Source organism: Anomaloglossus baeobatrachus, chromosome 5, assembly GCF_048569485.1.
Source record: "Anomaloglossus baeobatrachus isolate aAnoBae1 chromosome 5, aAnoBae1.hap1, whole genome shotgun sequence".
In the NCBI taxonomy this organism is placed as follows: domain Eukaryota; kingdom Metazoa; phylum Chordata; class Amphibia; order Anura; family Aromobatidae; genus Anomaloglossus; species Anomaloglossus baeobatrachus.
In genome coordinates this window covers 480,124,661-480,146,309 of record NC_134357.1, presented here as the reverse complement: position 1 = coordinate 480,146,309, position 21,649 = coordinate 480,124,661, and the positions used below count along the sequence as shown (strand labels likewise).

Below are 21,649 nucleotides of genomic sequence, written 5' to 3'. Positions count from 1 at the left end.
CACTAAACAATGTTTAGAGCTGTAAAGTTCCGCTTTCTACATTGCCTACAGCTGGCCCATGCCTTATTAGATATTTGCTGAACGGTGGAGGTGCCAAGTGTTGGAGTCTCACTAATATCATATGAGAAGTATGTAAAGAAATCGTATACGTGTACCCCAAAACAGCCATTTTATCAGTTCTTCTGCTCATGTCTGGCTATAAGTAAACTGACTGCAGCAGAAGCCTCCCCCCTCATGTCTTGTCTGTAACAGGAAAAACAAAAACGTAATTATTCAAAATTTTATTTTATTTTACAAATAATAAAATAAGACATAATATTATTAAAAAAATCTGTACAATCCAGGATCTGTGCAGTACATTTCAGGAAGACTTTGATACAATTAGAAAAAAAAAAAAAAGTTACAGCCAGAAAGAAAATTATTTACAATGATTGTCGTAAGCCGATCCCTACATGGAAACAGCAATCAAGAAAAATAAAATAAAAAATTGGCTAAAGATGGTGACCAGGCTGTACCCATCGCCCCTTTAACGAGCTAGGGACAACCAGAGTTTAAAGACATTACAGTACATCTTATCACTTCTTAAACTAGATCCAACGGGACATAAGAATTTTGCCAGTTTAAACCCTTTGTCTTTACCGTAAGGTAGAAATATTTAATAAAAAATAATAATGGTTTTGCATCCCGCAATTTAATACATAGTGTTTAATAAATAGAATAAATTAGCCCATTGCATAATATATAGGAATTTAGGAAGGGGGCAATTAGCTTAGTTACTAATCTTACTAGTAAGTAATCCCCATCCTTGTTGACTTCCAGACCTCAGTTAAAAAAAAATAAAAAAAAAAAAAAAAAAGGTCAAAAACAGGATTATGAGTATTCAGGCACCTGGTGACTCTATAGCCGCCTTTATGAGAAATACTGCAAAAATATTAAATAAAATAAAAAAATAAAACCTAGGGTGCCACATCGTTAGGGTTAAGACATCATTCAAATGTCCCAATTCAAGTATTTCAGGAAGGAAACGGGGACTTGTAATAAGTGTATATAATACAACAGCAACATCTATATTAGCTAGATCCAGCTTCACGGTCTACAGCCGCTCAGAAAAGAAGCCAAAGAGTCACCTGTGCCTTGTGTTCTAGTGTACATCACATTGTGCCATTGACAAAGGAAAGAATATAAAATTTGAAAAATAACTGACAAAATTCAAAAATATCAAGATTTGAATTCAAATTTGAATTTAAAAAAAAAACTGTTTCCATTTTGATTGAAAAGTGCAAATTTGCAAGATAAAGACAAAGGGTTTTTAGTATCCAAACATAAAAAAAAACAAAAACAAAAAACCTACTAACATGAAAAATGATAGAACCTACAAAAAAAAAACAAAAAAAAAAAAAACACTTTCAAAAATAAAAAGACCATGCTTAAATAAATAACATACGTCCATAACATCGGAGACAGTCTGAGGTTTGTAAATATCTAAATTCTAGGTCTCTGTTCCCAGAATTCACTGCACTTTATTTATACCTCTATTGGCATATCGTGTTTTTGTTGTTTTTTTTTATTTTATTTAATATTTTTTGTTATTTTTTCTTACATATTATTTACATTTGGCTTTAAATACAGAAAGTATGGATTAATATTATAAAAAAAAAACAAAAAACAAACCTGTACTCTTAAAATATAAGGAAACAGAGAAGGGGGGGGGGGAGTCTGGTTACCCCCTATTTTAGGGTGTAATGGTTTCTGTGCGTTCTAATTTAAAAAATAAAAAAAAAGGGATAAAAAAAGTTAAAAGTGCATAGCAGCCTCTTTCAAGTTCTGGACTGGTTTGCGACTAATATAGTTTTAAAAATAAGACTTAAGTCGTTAGTTACTTGCATCGGCCACCGAAAACTGTGCTTTTTGTTTAATAAATTCCCCATTTTATTTATTGTAAAATTACTTAAAAATAAATAAAATCCGTCCTCTGTGACTAAGACCACCATTTTTTTTATATATATATAAAAATTTGCCATGGCTGTAGTCAGAACGTCTGCCATGCTATAGATATGACATTTCCAGCTAGTTCAAGTATCATTTAGCTCTGATGTAAAAAAAAAAAAAAATATTCCTTGTCTTCAGAAGTGAATCGTCAGCTTGTCGGCCCAACGCTTGCTTTCTGGTTCCTATAGGAACGGCTGTTCTTATCACACGATCTATATTTAGCCTAGTGTATTTTAATTAAATGCAATTAAGATGTGATTGAGGGGGTAGAAACTTTCTAATTTTAAGTACTACATCAGGGCTCGAATAGCTGGAATGCAACTTTTTGTATCTAGCGGTGGGAGGTAGTAAAAAGGGGGCGTCACAGAGGAGATACGTGTTTGCGAAAGTAAGATGTTCGATTACAGAATTGACCCAATTTTGAAGGTTGCATTTACACAAAAATACTCTTTGGTATTGCTTTATTTTCCCTTTTAACGATGTGTGTAGCAGCATATATCGTCTCGACTAACAATCATGGTGCTAGAGTATAGACTTTGTTCCTTTGTAGCTGACCGTGGACTGATGGACCTGGGATGTCTCAAAAAATCCCAACCTTATCATGCAGGGACCAAATATTCTCCATGATATAATGTATTAATAACCCAACAGTCATTCCATTGTGAATGGGGTTTTTTGCCCAAATCATTAACCAACCAGTAAGTTGCGGTCAACCGTAGTGAACCGTGGACTGACAGACCTGGTATGTATCAAAAATCCCAACCTTATCATTCCACTACCAAACTATTTCCCAATATATCATTAATTTATATCTCAACCCAATCAATCCATAGTGAAGTTTTTTGTCCAATTTATTGACAAATGTGGTCAACCGTAGTGGACCATGGACTGACAGACCCAGTATGTATCAAAAATCCCAACCTTTTCATGTCACTACCAAAATATTCCCCAGTATATCATTCATTGATAACTCAACCCAATGAATCCATCGTGAAGTTGTTTGTCCAATATATTGACAATTGTGGTCAACCGTAGTAGACCATGGACTGATCGACCTGGTACATATCAAAAATCCCAACCTTATCATGCCATTACTAAACTATTCCTCGGTATATCATTAATTTATATCTTAACCCAATCAATCCATTGTGAAGGTTTTTCCCAATTTATTGACAATTATGGTCAACCGTAGTGGATCATGGACTGACAGAGCTAGGATATGTCAATAATCCCAACCTTATCATCATCATCATCATCATCATCATCATACCTGGACCAACTGTTCTCCATCTAAAACTCAAAACAATATTTTCAATATGAAATCTTTTGTTTAATTTATTGACCGATCGGTTAATGGTGGTCAACCGTAACCTTAAGAAAACCATATTTTATGTGCTTCTATACTTGAGCATAGTACATACAAGGGTATTCACAGAAGAGAGGTTTTCCAACTCCCCAAGCAACTAAGAAGGCCAATGACTTGGTTGGCCCACCATGAACCCTCTTTTTCAGATAGATGGGTTTCATGACCATCAACTTGATCTTCAATTTCTAATTTACTAACGTTATGGAGCCAGTGGAAAGAGAATGGAAAAGGAGCAAGTTGACTGACTTGGGTTTGGACCGTTCTTTCCACAGGCCAGCCAGATATGATGGCTATACCCTTGTATACATGACAAGTTAATCCAAAAATATAGTCTACTATCAGCCACTGAAGACCAGAGCTAAGACTCTACTTATGACGTTCTCTTTTGCAGAACTTGTTGAGGAGTGACCTTCACAGAATTACATTTCCGCGCCCATAGTTCAGGACAAGATGATTTTTAATGGCATATTGTTAACAGACGTGATTTAAAGCTTGGAGCTCACATCCTTTCCCATTGCATCTTCGGCTAAATGTGTTGGAAAAAACTATACAAGTCGGAAAGTTGTTGGATTCACAAACATATGGGACAATGTGTGAAAAAACATTGATGTAGATAAAACTATTGAGCGTCAATACGGTTTTGGAACTATTCACGACAGTGAAGATAATCCCAACTTTTTGTAAGTTTTTTTGTCCCCCCACCTAAGCGTCACAAGCCTGACTTAGAGGGTTATTAGTACCTCTCATGTTTTAAAAGGGTTGATTATGTCAAGTGCAAGCTGTGTGCAATCTGGGATAGAGGCCGTCCTCGTCAATATGGCCCGCACATGCCTCTTCATACCAAAGAATCGTCGGCCAAACTAAAGGAATGAATCAAAAATTGCAGTTTCCCATTTTGTTTTTACATTCCTCCAGAAATTCCTTTATGGATTCCTTCATGCCAAATAATTTTTTTTCCAATAAATTCCTTCAGTTCCAAATAATAAAATTATTTATTTCAAATTTTTTTTTTAATCCAAGATCAATCCAACCATAGCCTCTTCCCTATCGCTGGAAATATACTTCCCGCACTTTGCAAACATTAGGTCTGTCCATCTAACAAAGCAAAAACTCCAATTGTCCAGGAGGATCCTTGAAAATCAAAAATAAACAATATGGTCTAAGCTCTTCGACCCTGGCCTACATTATGGGACCTAAGTGCTAATTGCCCGGAGGATCCTTGAAGATCAAAAAGAAACAATATGGTCTAAGTTCTTCCACCCTGGCCTACATTATGGGACCTAAGCGCTAGTTTTCCCTGAGGATCCTTGAAGATCAAAAATAATATGATCTAAGCTCTTCGACCCTGGCCTACATTAGGGGATTTAAGTGCTTTGCCCCTGAGAATCCTTGAAGATCAAAAATAAAATATAATCTAAGCTCTTCAACCCTGGCCTACATTATGGGACCTAAGCACTAATTGTCCCTGAGGATCTTTGAAGATCAAAAATATCAAAGATAAGCAATCTGATCTAACGTCTTCCACCCTGGTCTACATTATGGGACCAAGCGCTAATTGCCCTTGAGGATCCTTGAACATCAAAAATATCAAAAATAAGCAATATGATCTAACCTCTTCCACCGTGGTCTACATTATGGGATCTAAGCACTAATTGCCCCTGAGGAGCCTTGAAGATCAAAAATAATATGATCTAAGCTCTTCGACCCTGGCCTACATTATGGGACCTAAGCGATAATGAATGGGCTAATTCGACTTCCATAAAATTGGAACATCCCCAGCACACTTGATCTTGACTTAATTAATGGATGTCTTACATTTTTGACTTTTTTGTTGTGCCCCTAAAGGAGGCAGATACTCACAAAAATACCAACCACCCCATATCATAAACTATTATTTAGCAGCAAGAGTTTACACCAAGAGTTTCCATTGGTGCTGAAAAAAATAATTCCCAGCGAGCAACGGTTTTGAACACACTTTTTGGATTTTCTTTGGTATCGATTTCGAACTTTTTATCTCCCTTCCCCATATAAAAATATATACGCTATACTAAAGGGGACTGCATCCCTAAAGTGAACATATTGTCTGTGTTTGAACATAGTTCAAATACAAAAGAAAAATGTTATTTGGCTTTTAGTTTTTTTTGGCCAACAACTTAACGGCCATTCTCGCCCCTGTCCCACCCCACCGTACTTCTAGAACACTGAAACGATACAAAACACCGCAGTAGAGTTGACGGGGTGTGTGTAAATAGCAGCAGTTTAGAATTTAAGGCAGAGATTTGCCTATTGTTATGCCATTAAAAATGGACTTGTTCCCAAGATTTTAAAACAAAAAAACGAGAAGAGGTTGAAAACCCAACGAGCTTGTCTGCAAGTTCAAGTTTTGTCAATTTTTCTTTCAAAAACATACATCATTTACGTTACATTATGTGCCTTCTGGTTATACTTTAGTGCTTTGTCTCTAGAATCCCAGCTGCCTTTCCTTTTACGTTGTTTTTATCACCAGGAACATCTGGTGGAACGAGAGGCCTTCAAGAGATGGTCCTACAAGATGTTTAGGGGATATTTTTTCTAGCATCCCTGCATCCATCGCCCCGTTATCACAATTAACAGTGCTTTGTGGGGGCCAGCCCAGTAACGTGGAACACCAGTATATAAGTTCCAGTTTAGATCACCACAGCCTACACCTTTTTTTAACAGTTTGCTCGACGCCATTGAGCGCCGTATCCATTTCACCTCTGTCCAACAGTACCGACGTCTGAAAACCACAGTGGGCCCCTGCTCAGCGATGCACATTGAACAGCTATGTTGACCAGCTGAAGGTAGCAGTTTTTTAGTCATATTTCAGATTCCCTCCTTAGCGGCCTAGGGTCGAGGGAAACTTGGTTGTGTTGGTCCATATCTGGATGCATGTCCGTGCTCATGCTATCCGGTAGACCATTGTCACTGCCTTCCTCCTCTTTGCTCGTCAATGAGACTTCGTTCTCGTAGCAAAAAGTATTTGGGTTCGAAAGTATATATTTCTTTTCTGCCAAGTCCCTGGCGCTACAAACCGGGGTGTTGGGCACTTCATAAGTTTTGTTAAAACGGGAATAGTCTACTTTGTAATAATGTTTTTCTTCAAAAAGGACGGGTTCATAGCGGTGACCCCAGTAGATTTCACTCGCTAGGTATGAGCTGCGACATTGGGTGGTCATGGCTGTGGCCTCCACCATACCTTCTAATATGACTACTATCTCAAAGTCAGAATTGTCCAAGTCCTGTTTGCTAAGGTCGTACAGGGGACTCTCTTCATCAATTTCATGAACAATAGTGATAGGGGAAACTAAGAAAATCCGGTCAATTCCACTGTCAAAGCCAACGTTGATATCAATTTGATCCAAAGGGATGTATTCTCCTTCAGATGTGATGCGAGACTTGAGGAGCTGGGCTCGGACGTGAGCCTCCACAAGGTGGCTTTTTCGGAGATTGCCCACTCTCCACATCAAGCACAGTTTCCCGTCTCTCATAGCTATCACGGCCGTGTCGCTGAAAACTAAGGTCTCGTTCCTCTTTTTTGGTTTTGCCATTTTAGCCATGACGGCACCGATGATGAAGGCGTCGATGATGCAGCCAACGATGGACTGGAAGACCACCATGAACACTGCCACGGGGCACTCATCGGTGACGCAACGGAATCCATAGCCGATGGTGGTCTGGGTTTCGATAGAGAAGAGGAAGGCTGCTGTGAAACTCTTCACCTCAGTAACACAAGATCTATGATTTTCCGAAGCCCCCAAGTCATTGTGGAGAAGAGCTATCAACCAGAAGACACAGCCGAAGAAAAGCCAAGACAGTATGAAAGCCAAGCAAAAGATGACCAGCATCCATCGCCAACGAATGTCCACACAGGTGGTGAAGATGTCGGATAAGTAGCGCTGCCCCTTCTCGCTCACGTTGATGAACTGGACATTGCAGTGTCCATCTTTCTTGACGAATCGGCTTCGGCACTGTTGCCGGGTATGGATTTTGCTTTTGCCGTTTCCATACCCGTTGGCAACTGCCATGGTGGCCAGCTTCATTCCGTCCTCTTCTGAAGACACAACGCTGTAGCGGTTGGTTCGCACGCTGCCCATCACTTCAGTTGAGGACGGCGGTGCTTCTGCTTTAGAAAACAGTCTTAGTTTCTGCAAAACTCTTTGGAGAAACAGTTTTGAAGGCTCACAGGGAACACTCACGGGGGAAAAAATGGTATCAGAGAGGTTCCTGTCTCGGAAGGACCTTGGTTGCTACCAGGGAAGGTATTCTGGCATGAGGAGGGGATGTCAGCAGGCTCTCATTGTCACGCTGATGTCATGTCCTGCAAGAAAAAGAAAAGATTTTGATGTCAAAGCGTAAGGAAGTGGTAACGTAAGCCTTCCTTCTCCATGTTCCTTCCTGCCATATGCAAACAAGTCCATTAATATCATCTCCTCCTGAGTCCAAGCCACAGCAGATGCTTCACCTTGTCCAATTCTCAAGGCTCCTTACGGAGCACATGAGGCTACAAAGCAGACTAAAATAACTACAGCTAATTATTTGCTTCGTTACAAGACGTTCCGAAACAGATGAAGCAGAGCTGAGGTTGTCAATGCATGATATGATGGTTCTAAGCCTAATCATGGTGGCACTTATCTACTAGAAGAGCCAAGGAACAAATGCAACCAGTCCACGACCCACCCAGGAGGGACTATAAGGGGCATAGTGTCAAGCTTAACGGCTAGATTATTAATAAAACACTGTCTCTCAGGAACTCTCCCCAGTGACAACGCAACCGCACAACAGTTCCTGTGAGAATCATTACCCAGAAGATGACCCCACCAATGGCCGTGTCCCTCACACGACATCTTCCAGATTTCATTCACCTCCTGCATTCTCACGCACATTCTGTACTGGCCTTTAATAGATGCTTGATCTCTCGCACTAATACTTTCAATCAGATGTAGTAGAGAAGAATTTGTTATTTTAAAGGAGTTGTAGAATAGCTGGGAGAAGCTGTGCAGTGTCACCCATTGGGCAATGAAAGACAGAAACACCTTTGCCACATCTGTATATAGTGTGCACTGCCCCAAGAAATGAATGGTCAAGATCCAGAACTTAGAACCCAAATGCTGGAGCGGGATGTAGCAGAGCTGGATGTGTTATGGTTAAGACGTTGCACCAGAAACAACATGTGACGAGTTTTGCCAATTCATGGAGAACTCAACTTTACTGCCCATTGTGATTCACCACACACACACACACACACACACACACACACACACACACACACACACAGTGGCGTAACTACCGCGGTCGCAGCGGTCGCGATCGCGACCGGGCCCGGGCGGTTTGGGGCCCGCGGGGACCCGGCAGATCAGCAGCCAGCTCCTCTCAGTGAGAGAGAAGCTGCGCTGATCTATCACAGTGCACGCACCCACTATATGACCCGCTGCCGCCCCCGACACCGGGCCCTCCTGCCCGATGTCAGCGGCGGCACCGGGGCCCCCCTCCCCCGTCACCGCGCACAGTAATAATGAAGCAAAGAGCGGCCGGCGCCGCTCTGCATCATCATTCTGCCCCTGTGCCTGTGCGGTGACGTCACTCCTGTGCGACTGCTGTGCTGAGTGCACAGAGCGCAGGGAGGGAGGACGCCGCCGACCGCAGCACCGGGAGGACGAGCAGCAGTGGAAGGAGGAGAGCAGGGACTCGGGAGTACAGCATTAGTGGAACAAGGAGACGTCAGGACAGAGCAGCAGTGGAAGGAGGAGAGCGGTGAGTACTTGGTTTTTTTTTTTTATATATATATGAGTACACGGTGGTCAGAGGCCTGGAGTGGGGAGGCTGCATTATACTGTGCATGGAGGCCTGGGGTGGGGAGGCGGCATCTGTACATGGAGGCCTGGGGTGGGGAGGCTGCCTGATACTGTACAAGGAGGCCTGGGGTGGGGAGGCTGCCTGATACTGTACAAGGAGGCCTGGGGTGGGGAGGCTGCATGAATTGTACATGGAGGCCTGGGGTGGGGAGGCTGCCTGATACTGTACAAGGAGGCCTGGGGTGGGAAGGCTGGATGATACTGTACATGGAGGCCTGGGGTGGGGAGGCTGCATCTGTACATGGAGGCCTGGGGTGGGGAGGCTGCCTGATACTGTACAAGGAGGCCTGGGGTGGGGAGGCTGCCTGATACTGTACAAGGAGGCCTGGGGTGGGGAGGCTGCATGATACTGTACATGGAGGCCTGGGGTGGGGAGGCTGCCTGATACTGTACAAGGAGGCCTGGGGTGGGAAGGCTGGATGATACTGTACATGGAGGCCTGGGGTGGGGAGGCTGCATCTGTACATGGAGGCCTGGGGTGGGGAGGCTGCCTGATACTGTACAAGGAGGCCTGGGGTGGGGAGGCTGCCTGATACTGTACAAGGAGGCCTTGGGTGGGGAGGCTGCATGATACTGTACATGGAGGCCTGGGGTGGGGAGGCTGCCTGATACTGTACATGGAGGCCTGGGGTGGGGAGGCTGCATGATACTGTACATGGAGGCCTGGGGTGGGGAGGCTGCCTGATACTGTACAAGGAGGCCTGGGGTGGGGAGGCTGCATGATACTGTGCATGGAGGCCTGGGGAGGCTGCATTATACTGTACATGGAGGCCTGGGGAGACTCCATTATACTGTACATGGAGGCCTGGGGAGGCTGGCAGCATTATTATACATGGAGGCCTGGGGAGGCTGGCTGCATTATTATACATGGAGGCCTGGGGAGGCTGGCTGCATTATTATACATGGAGGTCTGGGGAGGCTGGCTGCATTATTATACATGGAGGCCTGGGGAGGCTGGCTGCATTATTATACATGGAGGCCTGGGGAGGCTGGCTGCATTATTATACATGGAGGCCTGGGGAGGCTGGCTGCATTATTATACATGGAGGCCTGGGGAGGCTGGCTGCATTATTATACATGGAGGCCTGGGGAGGCTGGCTGCATTATTATACATGGAGGCCTGGGGAGGCTGGCTGCATTATTATACATGGAGGCCTGGGGAGGCTGGCTGCATTATTATACATGGAGGTCTGGGGAGGCTGGCTGCATTATTATACATGGAGGTCTGGGGAGGCTGGCTGCATTATTATACATGGAGGTCTGGGGAGGCTGGCTGCTATATTATACATGGAGGCCTGGGAGGCTGGCTGCTATATTATACATGGAGGCCTGGAGAGGTTGGCTGCTATATTATACATGGAGGCCTGGAGAGGTTGGCTGCATTATTATATATGGAGGCCTGGTGAGGCTGCATAATAAACATGAAGGACACCTTATACATTGAATATAGAGGTGTAATATACATAGAGGTCTATGAGGCTGCATTATACTGGAGGTCTATAGGGCTGCATTAAAATGGAGGTCGAGGGGGGGCTGTATAATACAAAATGAAGGGACACCTTATACATGGAATATAGGGGTGAATTATACATGGAGGAGTATGGGGCTGCATAATACCATCTGAAGTTTTATGGGGTTGTGTTATAATACATATAGGACTATGGGGGCTGCATTATAATATATGGAGGACTATGGAGGCTACCTTATACATGGACTATGGAAGTGCATTATAAAACATGGAGGACTATGTGGTGCAGTATAATATATGGAGAACTATGGGGTGAATTTTAATACATGGAGAACTATGGGAAATGCATTATAATTGAAGGGCTACTTTATACATGGAGGATTATGGGGGTGCATTATAATATATGGAGGGCTATGTATCTGCATTCTAATATATGAAGGGTTATGTGAGACCCTTTATACAATTATTTGGAAGGCTATGTGGGGGCTGTTATAGTATTTTGAGAACTTTATACAGGGGGGACAAAGATACAAGTATGGGATGGAAATGTTTTGTGCTGAGGGAAAAAGGCTCTTTCCCTCAGCAGCCAACTTTCCCATGCTCTGCTATACATCTCTCAGCACCCAGCTTTCCCATGTTCTGATATACATCTCTCAGCACCCAGCTTTCCCATGTTCTGATATACATCTCTCAGCACCCAGCTTTCCCATGCTCTGATATACATCTCTCAGCACCCAGCTTTCCCATGCTCTGCTATACATCTCTCAGCACCCAGCTTTCCCATGTTCTGATATACATCTCTCAGCACCCAGCTTTCTCATGCTCTGCTATACATCTCTCAGCACCCAGCTTTCCCATGTTCTGATATACATCTCTCAGCACCCAGCTTTCCCATGTTCTGATATACATCTCTCAGCACCCAGCTTTCTCATGCTCTGATATGGGAAAGCTGGGTGCTGAGGACAAGATAAATATCAGAACATAGGAAAGCTGGGTGCTGATAGAGGGATTTCAGGGTGCTGTGGGTGAGAGCCAAGTGTCAGCGTCATTATTCTGTACCCCGAGTGTCAGTGTCATTATCCCTTACCCCATACCTCCCAACCGTCCCGGATACAGCGGGACTTTCACGCTTTACGTTGTTTGTCCCGTTGCCACGATCGGGACGGCCGGCTCCCGGGCTCCGCCCACCCACTCTCTCTCCGCCTCCCTGCTTTTCCCTCCTACCATCCCAGTAGACGTGGCATAACAGAGAGGAGCGCTGCCTGTGCTGCTGCTGGTACAGTAAAATCTCCCCAGCGCTGATTTCCCTCCCTCCCCCCCCCTCACCCCCGGCCGGAGCCTCTCTGTGTGGTCGGCCGGCCGCCTGTCTGTGCGGGCGCCCCCCGGCCGCCTGTCTGTGCGGGCGCCCCCCGGCCGCCTGTCTGTGCGGGCGCCCCCCGGCCGCCTGTCTGTGCGGGCGCCCCCCGGCCGCCTGTCTGTGCGGGCGCCCCCCTGCCGCCTGTCTGTGCGGGCGCCCCCCTGCCGCCTGTCTGTGCGGGCGCCCCCCTGCCGCCTGTCTGTGAAGGCGACCGGCCACCTCACTGTGTGGGCGACCGGCCGCCTCACTGTGGCTCCCTGCGTGTCCATGCTGGAGGCCCGCCGGTTGCCTGCGTGTCCATGCTGGAGGCCCGCCGGCTGCCTGCGTGTCCATGCTGGAGGCCCGCCGGCTGCCTGCGTGTCCATGCTGAATGGGTGTGGATGGGGAGTGGATATGGGCGTGACTGTGAAATGGGTGTGGTTAGGGGGCGTGGCCTAAAGCCACAGTGCAGAGCAGCCACAGAGCAGCCACAGTGCAGAGCAGCCACAGAGCAGAGCAGCCACAGAGCAGCCACAGTGCAGAGCAGCCACAGAGCAGCCACAGAGCAGAGCATCCACAGTGCAGAGCAGCCACAGAGTAGAGCAGCCACAGAGCAGAGCAGCCACAGAGCAGCCACAGTGCAGAATATCCACAGAGCAGCCACAGTGCAGAATATCCACAGAGCAGCCACAGTGCAGAATATCCACAGAGCAGAGCATCCACAGAGCAGAGCAGCCACAGAGCAGAATATCCACAGAGCAGAATATCCACAGAGCAGAGCATCCACAGAGCAGAGCAGCCACAGAGCAGAATATCCACAGAGCAGAGCTGCCACAGACCAGCCACAGTGCAGAGCATTCACAGCACAGAGCATCCACAGAGCAGAGCAGCCACAGAGCAGAGCAGCCACAGAGCAGAGCAGCCACAGACCAGCCACAGTGCAGAGCATTCACAGCACAGAGCATCCACAGAGCAGAACATCCACACACTACACCCCCAGAGCACTCTGCTATTAACACTAGTGCAGGGGGTACACTATACAAGTTCTATAGGGAATCTGAGAAGAAACCTACAAATAGAAAGTGCAGATGTAGCAGAGCTGATTTGTTACTTCAGCGCTCCATCTTCTGTGACTTCTGTAGAGGGGTTGACATCTTTTTACTTCCCCAATGCATATATATTGGACTAAACATCAGTTTTGCAATTGGGCTTCATTCCAATTGTGCATTATGTAATCCTGGCTGCAGATGGAGTTAACTGAGAGTTGGTCAGTGAGCTCTGATATGAGAGTGTTTGTTGTAATCTTTATCTTTCTTCTCAGCTGATTTATGACCACATCAATGATGACTGTGCTGGGAAACAAAGAGCAGGTAAGAGGTGACCGTTCTTGATGAAACCCAATTGCAAAACTGATTTTCTAAGTCAAACTTCATGGCTAAAAAAAAAATAAATAAAAAATGTACCTACAGTCCTGTGTAAATCCACAGAAAAGAAAGGGTAATTTGACCATGATGGGAGCCGCATGACAAACTCAGCTCTGCTACATCTGTATTCTACTTCAATTACTTGTTTCTTTTGTGCACAATGGAAGTTACTAGTGTGAGTCGCTTTACTTGCAGTCCTATGTAAAATGTGTCATTTGACCTCTGAAGGTCATGGTGTTCAAAAAGGTTTTATCTGCAGTCCTACGTAAAACCTCAGAGACCACGTTGTGATGTGACCGTCAGCTCTGCTACATCTGTAGGTATCATCCTGCTTAAAAAAACACAGGCAAAAACATTTATTAACTGATGTAGCAGAGTTGAATTTATCATTGCTCACTATTTGGCACAATTCTCCAATTTCAAATATATTGAGTTTATCTGCAATTGTGATGACAAACCCAGCTCTGCTACTTCTATATAAGTCATCTTGATAAACTCGTGTATACAGATGTAGCAGAGCTGAGTATGCGATTTAACTTTTTAATCACATATAACCCCCCCGCCACAAATAACACAATCTGACATCCCGCAGATCTGCACCACATGACAAACCCAGCTTTGCTACATCTCTATAAATCATAAACTCATGTGTCCATGTGTGGAAGAGCTGAATTATTATTATTTTTTCTATTATAAGGACAATCCCTCCACCTCGAAAAACCTTACATTCTTTGGCCTATGCCAAATGATAAACTCAGCTCTGCTACATCTACATGAATCATGTTGTTAGACGTTTCACAAACTCATGTGTACATTTGTAGCTGAGCTGAATTATTATTTTTTAATTATGTAAAAAACAAACAAACATTCTGCTGTATAATAAGCCTATGCCAGATGACAAACTCAGCTCTGCTACATCTAAACATATTTTACGGCAAAAATAAACTATATATATATATATATATATATATATATATATATATACACACACATACATATATAATGTAGCAGAGCAGAATTTGTCATTGATCTTTCATTATATGTCAAATTGCATTCTCATGTACAGTAAGCCTATGACAAACACAGCTCTGCTGCATCTGCACCATAGAGTTGCTGATGGGGAAGTGGGATTTCCAGCGTTGCCCTCTTGCTCACCCAGCCAGTCATTTCGGATGCCCCTACCCCCTGCCGCCCCCCTCTCTGGTGTCTGTTATTGAAGTGCAGAATGAATGAAAATTGCAGAATGGAGAAGTAAACCGCCGACTTCCTAAAATAAGAAGCATGTGCTCGAATTCCACAATTTGACGATCCCCCTCCTATTAATAACATCTTGCGCTCTAAATTTAGCTCCGTCTCGCCCCCATCGTGTTTTTTTCCATAGGTGAAGAATTGATCGGCACCAGATATAGACAGCCAATCAAAAGCTGCCTAAAAGATGTAGCAGAGCCGAGTTTGTCATTGACCTGGTCCTTTTGAGAGTTAAGATTATGAAGCCGCTTTTCTTTTGGTCCTAATAGCTCACATTTTTGTTACTGCTGTATGACATAATCAGGTCTGCCACTTCTGACAAACCCAGCTCTGCTACACCTGACAAACCCAGCTCTGCTACATCCTAGAAATCCAGCTCTGCTACACCCAAGAAATCCAGCTCTGCTACACCCAAGAAATCCAGCTCTGCTACACCCGAGAAATCCAGCTCTGCTACACCTGAGAAATCCAGCTCTGCTACACCTGAGAAATCCAGCTCTGCTACACCTGAGAAATCCAGCTCTGCTACACCCGACAGATCCGGCTCTGCTACACCCGACAGATCCAGCTCTGCTACAACCCGACAAATCCAGCTCTGCTACAACCCGACAAATCCAGCTCTGCTACAACCCGACAAATCTAGCTCTGCTACAACCCAACAAATCTAGCTCTGCTACAACCCGACAAATCCAGCTCTACTACAAACGACTAATCCAGATCTATTACGAACGACAAATCCAGCTTTGCTACAACCCAACAAATCTAGCTCTGCTACAACCCAACAAATCTAGCTCTGCTACCACCCGACAAATCCAGCTCTGCTACATCCGACAAATCTAGCTCTGCTACACCGGACAAATCCAGCTCTGCTACTACCCAACAACTCTAGCTCTGCAACCACCCAACAAATCTAGCTCTGCTACACCCGACAAATCCAGCTCTGCTACAACCTGGCGATAATGAATTGGAAATGAGTTCATTTCTGGTCGATATTAATGTATTATGTAATAATGAGGCTTAGCGCTAAGTAGATAAGGCTTAGATGGGGGGGGGGAAGGGGGTAGGAGATGTAGCAGAGCTGATCGGTATCGTTGTAGGCAGCACTATTTATGCATTTTAATGTAATTGGTTGAATGTAAAACTGCCGAAAATTCATAATGGGGGTCATAGAAGGTGACAAATACAGGTCTGACATAGTCAACTCAGCTACATTTAGTTGTAAGATATGACAATTTGGGTAATTGGAGAGCATTGTTCCCTAGCTGTTGTGACCTTACACCACCTCCCTACTATATAAAATGATGTAGCAGAGCTGAGTTAGTCATGCAACTATGAATGTGTTAGAATTTATCAAGTTCCATGTGAAAAATATATATTACTGACATTCCACCAGATGACTAACACAGTTCTGCTACGCCCGCATTATAGGTCCCAGGTGACCCTAAGGCGCCCTGACAGCTCTGCTACGCCCACATTATAGGTCCCAGGTGACCCTAAGGCGCCCTGACAGCTCTGCTACACCTGCATTATAGGTCCCAGGTGACCCTAAGGCGCCCTGACAGCTCTGCTACGCGCACATTATAGGTCCCAGGTGACCCTAAGGCGCCCTGACAGCTCTGCTACACCTGCATTATAGGTCCCAGGTGACCCTAAGGCGCCCTGACAGCTCTGCTACACCTGCATTATAGGTCCCAGGTGACCCTAAGGCGCCCTGACAGCTCTGCTACGCCCGCATTATAGGTCCCAGGTGACCCTAAGGTGCCCCGGCACAATCCCAGCTCTGCATTCACCCCAGGGAGGATTAATTGCTGCAATGTGGCCCCCAGGGCTCCTGTTCTAGTGTTTAGAAAGGACTTGAACAAGAAAGTCTGGTCCCTCCGCATGTTTGGGAAGTGTAGCCGGAGAATAAGGCCGGGGCACGGGGTATTGAGCGCCAGCAGACCATCCTAAGCCACCGAAAATCCAGCCCCGACACGTAGCCCTGATCATTATCCATTGCAAACTCTGATGTAGCAGAGCTAATTGTGTGACGTAGCAGAGCTGAATTTGTCACATGAAGTAAAACTGAGTTTTGTCATTGTCAGATATGAGAGGCGTTACCCAGAGAAGTATAATATGATTTGCAAGTTGAATACATGATATAACACATTCAGCTCTGCTACATCTGTACATAAACCATCATATTATGAAGAAATGCTACATCTGTACAGGTAAAGTCATCTGCTATAGCCTTGAATGATGGGAGTGACCGTACCACATTGCCCTAAGAGTTCTTACAATGATGTAGCAGAGTTGGCTTTGTTGTGGGTTCCTGCACTACAACAAAGTTGTGTTTTTTGGGGATTTATATTTTAGCTTTACATTTGCAAACTCAGCTCTGCTACACCAGTTCGAGGTGGGCTCAGATTACTGCCTGGGGGCAGCGCTGAGTATATCTGCCTGGAGCCGATCGTTGGGACCTGACGAGCCCTGAGAGATGGCGACAAATCCCTGAATGACGCCACACAAGGAGAGGTTGCTACGCTGGGGCTGCACCGCTACTGTACACTGCCTGCTGTAAACAGCGGTCCAGTACCAAATATATACAGATGTAGCAGAGCTGAGTTTGTCATCTGGCACAACCCATTTGCTTTCCATAAGGCAGTAGATAAACCTTCTGAGGTCTTTATATCAAAAGACCTCAACGACAAACTCAGCTCTGCTACATCAGCATATCAGAAGCTCTGCTACCTCAGCAGTCAGGTCACTCTTCCACACTACATTTCAAGGGGTTAGTGTTGGGTTTACTTGGGCACATGTGATGCCAAGGTAAACAGTGATATGTAAACACTTGCGGCTCATCAGATGTGTCTGGTCACACTACATATGTTTGTACTACCCGTATAGCAGAGCTGAGATTGTCATGTAACTGTTTAGATCATGTATTAGGTTTACCTGCAGTCCTATGTAAAAACAAAACAAAGCACACATTTTTTGGATCAGCTACATCTATATATAGATAGTGCATGGATCCCAAGCCTCAGTACCAGCCACAAAGTAAGCAATATTTTAAGATGTAGCTGAGCTGTAATTGTTAATGGTGAGGACTTCAAAAGTTACGGTGACCAAGTCATTTTGATTTGAACGCCTACATCCTACGAAAACAGAATATCTATTTTTTGACAAACCCAGATCTGCTGCACATGACAAACCCAGCTCAGCGATGTCCTACGATATAAGTATTGCTATTTATGACAAATCCAGTCCTGTACACCTGACAAACTCTGCTCTACATCTAGCAAACCTAGCTCTGCGATGCCCTACAATATCAGTATTGCTATTTATGACAAATCAAGCTCTGTACACATGACAAACCCAGCTCTGCGATGTCCTGCCAATCAGTATTACCATTTCTGACAAACCCAGCTCTGTACACATTACAAACCCAGCTCTTCTATGTCCTACAATATCAGTATTGCTATTTCTGACAAACACAGCTCGATGTACCTGACAAACCCAGCTCTGCTATGTCCTATGATATCAGTGCTGTTATTTCTGACAAATCCAGCTCTGTACTCCTGACAAACCAAGCTCTATACACCTAACAAACCCAGCTCTGCGATGCTATACAACATCAGTATTACTATTTCTGACAAACTCAGCTCTATACATCTAACAAACCCAGTTCTGCTATCTCCTACGATATCAGCATTGCCATTTCTGACAAACCCAGCTCTGTACCAAAACCCAGCTCTACAACACCTGAGAAACCCAGCTCTGTGGCACCTGACAAACCCAGCTCGGCGGCACCTGACAAACCGAGCTCTATGGCACCTGACAAACCCAGCTCTATGGCACCTGACAAACCCAGCTCTATGGCACCTGACAAACCCAGTTCTATGGCACCTGACAAACCCAGCTCTATGGCAACTGACAAACCCAGCTCTGTGGCACCTGACAAACCCAGCTCGGCGGCACCTGACAAACCCAGCTCTGTGGCACCTGACAAACCCAGCTCTATGGCACCTGACAAACCCAGCTGGGCGGCACCTGACAAACCCAGCTCTAAGGCACCTGAGAAACCCAGCTCTGTGGCACCTGACAAACCCAGCTCGGCGGCACCTGACAAACCCAGCTCTGTACCAAAACCCAGCTCTACAACACCTGAGAAACCCAGCTCTGTGGCACCTGACAAACCCAGCTCGGCGGCACCTGACAAACCCAGCTCGGCGGCACCTGACAAACCCAGCTCGGCGGCATCTGACAAACCCAGCTCTATGGCAACTGACAAACCCAGCTCTATGGCAACTGACAAACCCAGCTCTATGGCAACTGACAAACCCAGCTCTACGGCACCTGACAAACCCAGCTCTAATGGCACCTGACAAACCCAGCTCTACGGCACCTGACAAACCCAGATCTACGGCACCTGACAAACCCAGCTCTACGGCACCTGACAAACCCAGCTCTAATGGCACCTGACAAACCCAGCTCGCCAGCACCTGACAAAACAAATCCTAAAACCTACACATACACCAAGCCATCCTTTCCACATCCCCTTACCCCGATACCCCTTATATTAACACCTACCGGCCCTTTAAATAAAAAAGCCAATTGTTTTGAATTCATAGCGTACATCTGTTCGCCAACACGCGCAAAACCGACAGCCGGCATCTGAGGATGAGATTACATAGCCGCAGATGCATCCCACTACCACCGCAATGACATCAGGATGCAGCAGAGCTGAATTTATCAAATCTGCAGTCCTATGTAAAAAACAAACAAATCATTGTGATATCACTATAAATTGTGCCAAATGACAAACTCAGCTCTGAGGAAGTGAGTTTATCATATCAATGGGGGGGACATGACCATTATTGGCTCGTCAGCGCAGTTGCACTTTACCGCTTCACTGTTATTATTGAAAACGATGCAACTTTTTGATAATTTAAAGGCACAGCGTCCCTTTTTTTTGGGTTTGTCATATCCAATGTGGAGCCGCTGAGTTTTTGGAGGGGGGCGATGATGACCAATGGATAAAGTATGTGTAGAGGGGCCGGGCACAGATGTCAGTGACATTGTGCGCTCCCATCTCACACTCATTTTTTGCTTTTAAGAAATTCCAACTCCTGAGTCCGCAGCTGCTGCGCTCAGAACCAACTGTGGCCGCGAAGGCGAGTATTTATAGCCCGGCATATACCGGGGAGACGCACCCACAAAGACTGCAGGTAAAGAAATAGCAAGGAGATGGAAATGGATGTAGCAGAGCTGAGTTTGTCATCTGGCACTGAAAAGGTTTTTCAAAGGTCTGAAGGTAATTTACACTTATCAACATGTAAACCTGCTACATCGCCAAGTTTAGATGTCGATATAGCAGAGCTGAGTTTGTCATTTGGTCCGAAAAGTTTGGCCCTAAAACTACATCATTTAAACTTATCAACATGCAGATAGTGAGATGCTGATGCAGCAGAGCCGAGTTTGTCATTTAGCACAATTTTGGTCCTGTAAACCAAATACATTTTCCTTTCAACTCCCGGCTCCGAATGTAATAAATTCAGCTTTTCCATATCTGCATGTAGCAGAGCTGATTTTGTCATTTGGCACTGAATGGTTTTTCAAAGGTCTGAATGTAATTTACACTTATCGACATGTAGACCACATACATCACCTAGTTTAGATGTCGATGTAGCAGAGCTGAGTTTGTCATTTGGCACTGATAGTTTTTTTCAAATGTCTGAAGGTAAAAACTACTACGTCATCTAAACTTATCAACATGCAGACCTGTTACATCACCTAGTGAGATACTGATGTAGCAGAGCCGAGTTTGTAGTTTAGCACAATGTTGGTCCTGTAAAGCAAATACCTTTTCCTTTTAACCCATGTCTACGAATATAAATTTAGCTTTTCCATATATGCATGTAGCAGAGCCGAGTTTGTCATGCGTCACAATTTCAGTCCTGTAAACCAAATACAGTTTCCTTTTATACTCATGTCTCCAAATATGTAAATTCAGCTTTTCCATATCTACATGTAGCAGAGCCGAGTTTGTCATCGTCACAATTTCGGTCCTGTAAACCAAATACAGTTTCATGCCTCCAAATATGTAAATTTAGCTTTTCCATATCTGTATGTAGCAGAGCCGAGTTTGTCAGGCGTCACAATTTTTTTTTTCTTTTTAAACTGATTATATTGTGTTATTAACAAATTCAGTGCCGCTTATATCGGCTTCTTTTTAAGACACAGATGTAGCAGAGCCGATTGTGTTGTTCGCCAATTTATCACTATTTCAACAGCAACTTCAGCTCAGAACTCAGATGCAGCAGAGTTGAGTTTGTCATTGACCAAAATGTTACTCAAACTTATTGTAAGTCCATTTCAAATCAGCTCTGCTACTTCTTCTAGGAGGACAGAATATTTTAAAGCGAGCAATACAACAGAGCTGAGTTTGTCATCGGTCACAATTTTATTCTGGAAACTCATTTATGAATGTATTGTAATTCCATTAAATCTCTAGGAAATAGACTCTTCTAACAGTTAGATACAGCAGAGCTGAGTTTGTCATTTTCCAAAATTTTTATGACAAACTCAGCTCAGCTACCTCTGTATCTTCCATAGATGGCACAGGTCCTGGGGGTACAGAATTTAGGGGTGGGTGGTGACTTACCTTATTGTTTAGGGGAGCACATTGTAACCCAGGTGATAAATAAGATCCAGAGGTATTTGCAATCCAAAAGGTTCCCCTAATCCAGGGATCGCTCGCAGCGACCATCACATCCTCTGCCGATCTCCGACCAGCCATGTGCTGTTATATAGCTCGCCGGCTGGCCACGCCCACAGGGGCTGCACGCAGCCAATCCGGCGCCGGGGGACGGCCTGAGTGACAGCTGGGGGGCGGGATCTGGAGCCAGCCACTCATTCAGGGGAAGTTCAGTGCGGAGGACAGATGGAGAAAGAAGCTGCACCGTC

The 21,649-nt window shown here is 44.8% G+C and overlaps 1 protein-coding gene across 1 annotated transcript; it reads right to left on the bottom strand.

Annotated features, from left to right (window-relative positions):
• Positions 1–266: 266 nt before the first annotated feature.
• KCNJ2 (potassium inwardly rectifying channel subfamily J member 2) lies at positions 267–21,449 on the bottom strand. Its single transcript, XM_075350676.1, has 2 exons — positions 21,348–21,449; positions 267–7,694 (listed from the first exon to the last, which is right to left on the bottom strand). Exon 2 carries the CDS (start codon positions 7,468–7,470, stop codon positions 6,193–6,195), a length of 1,278 nt encoding a protein of 425 aa, XP_075206791.1. The 5' UTR covers positions 7,471–7,694; positions 21,348–21,449; the 3' UTR covers positions 267–6,192.
• Between the last annotated feature and the right edge of the window lie 200 nt (positions 21,450–21,649).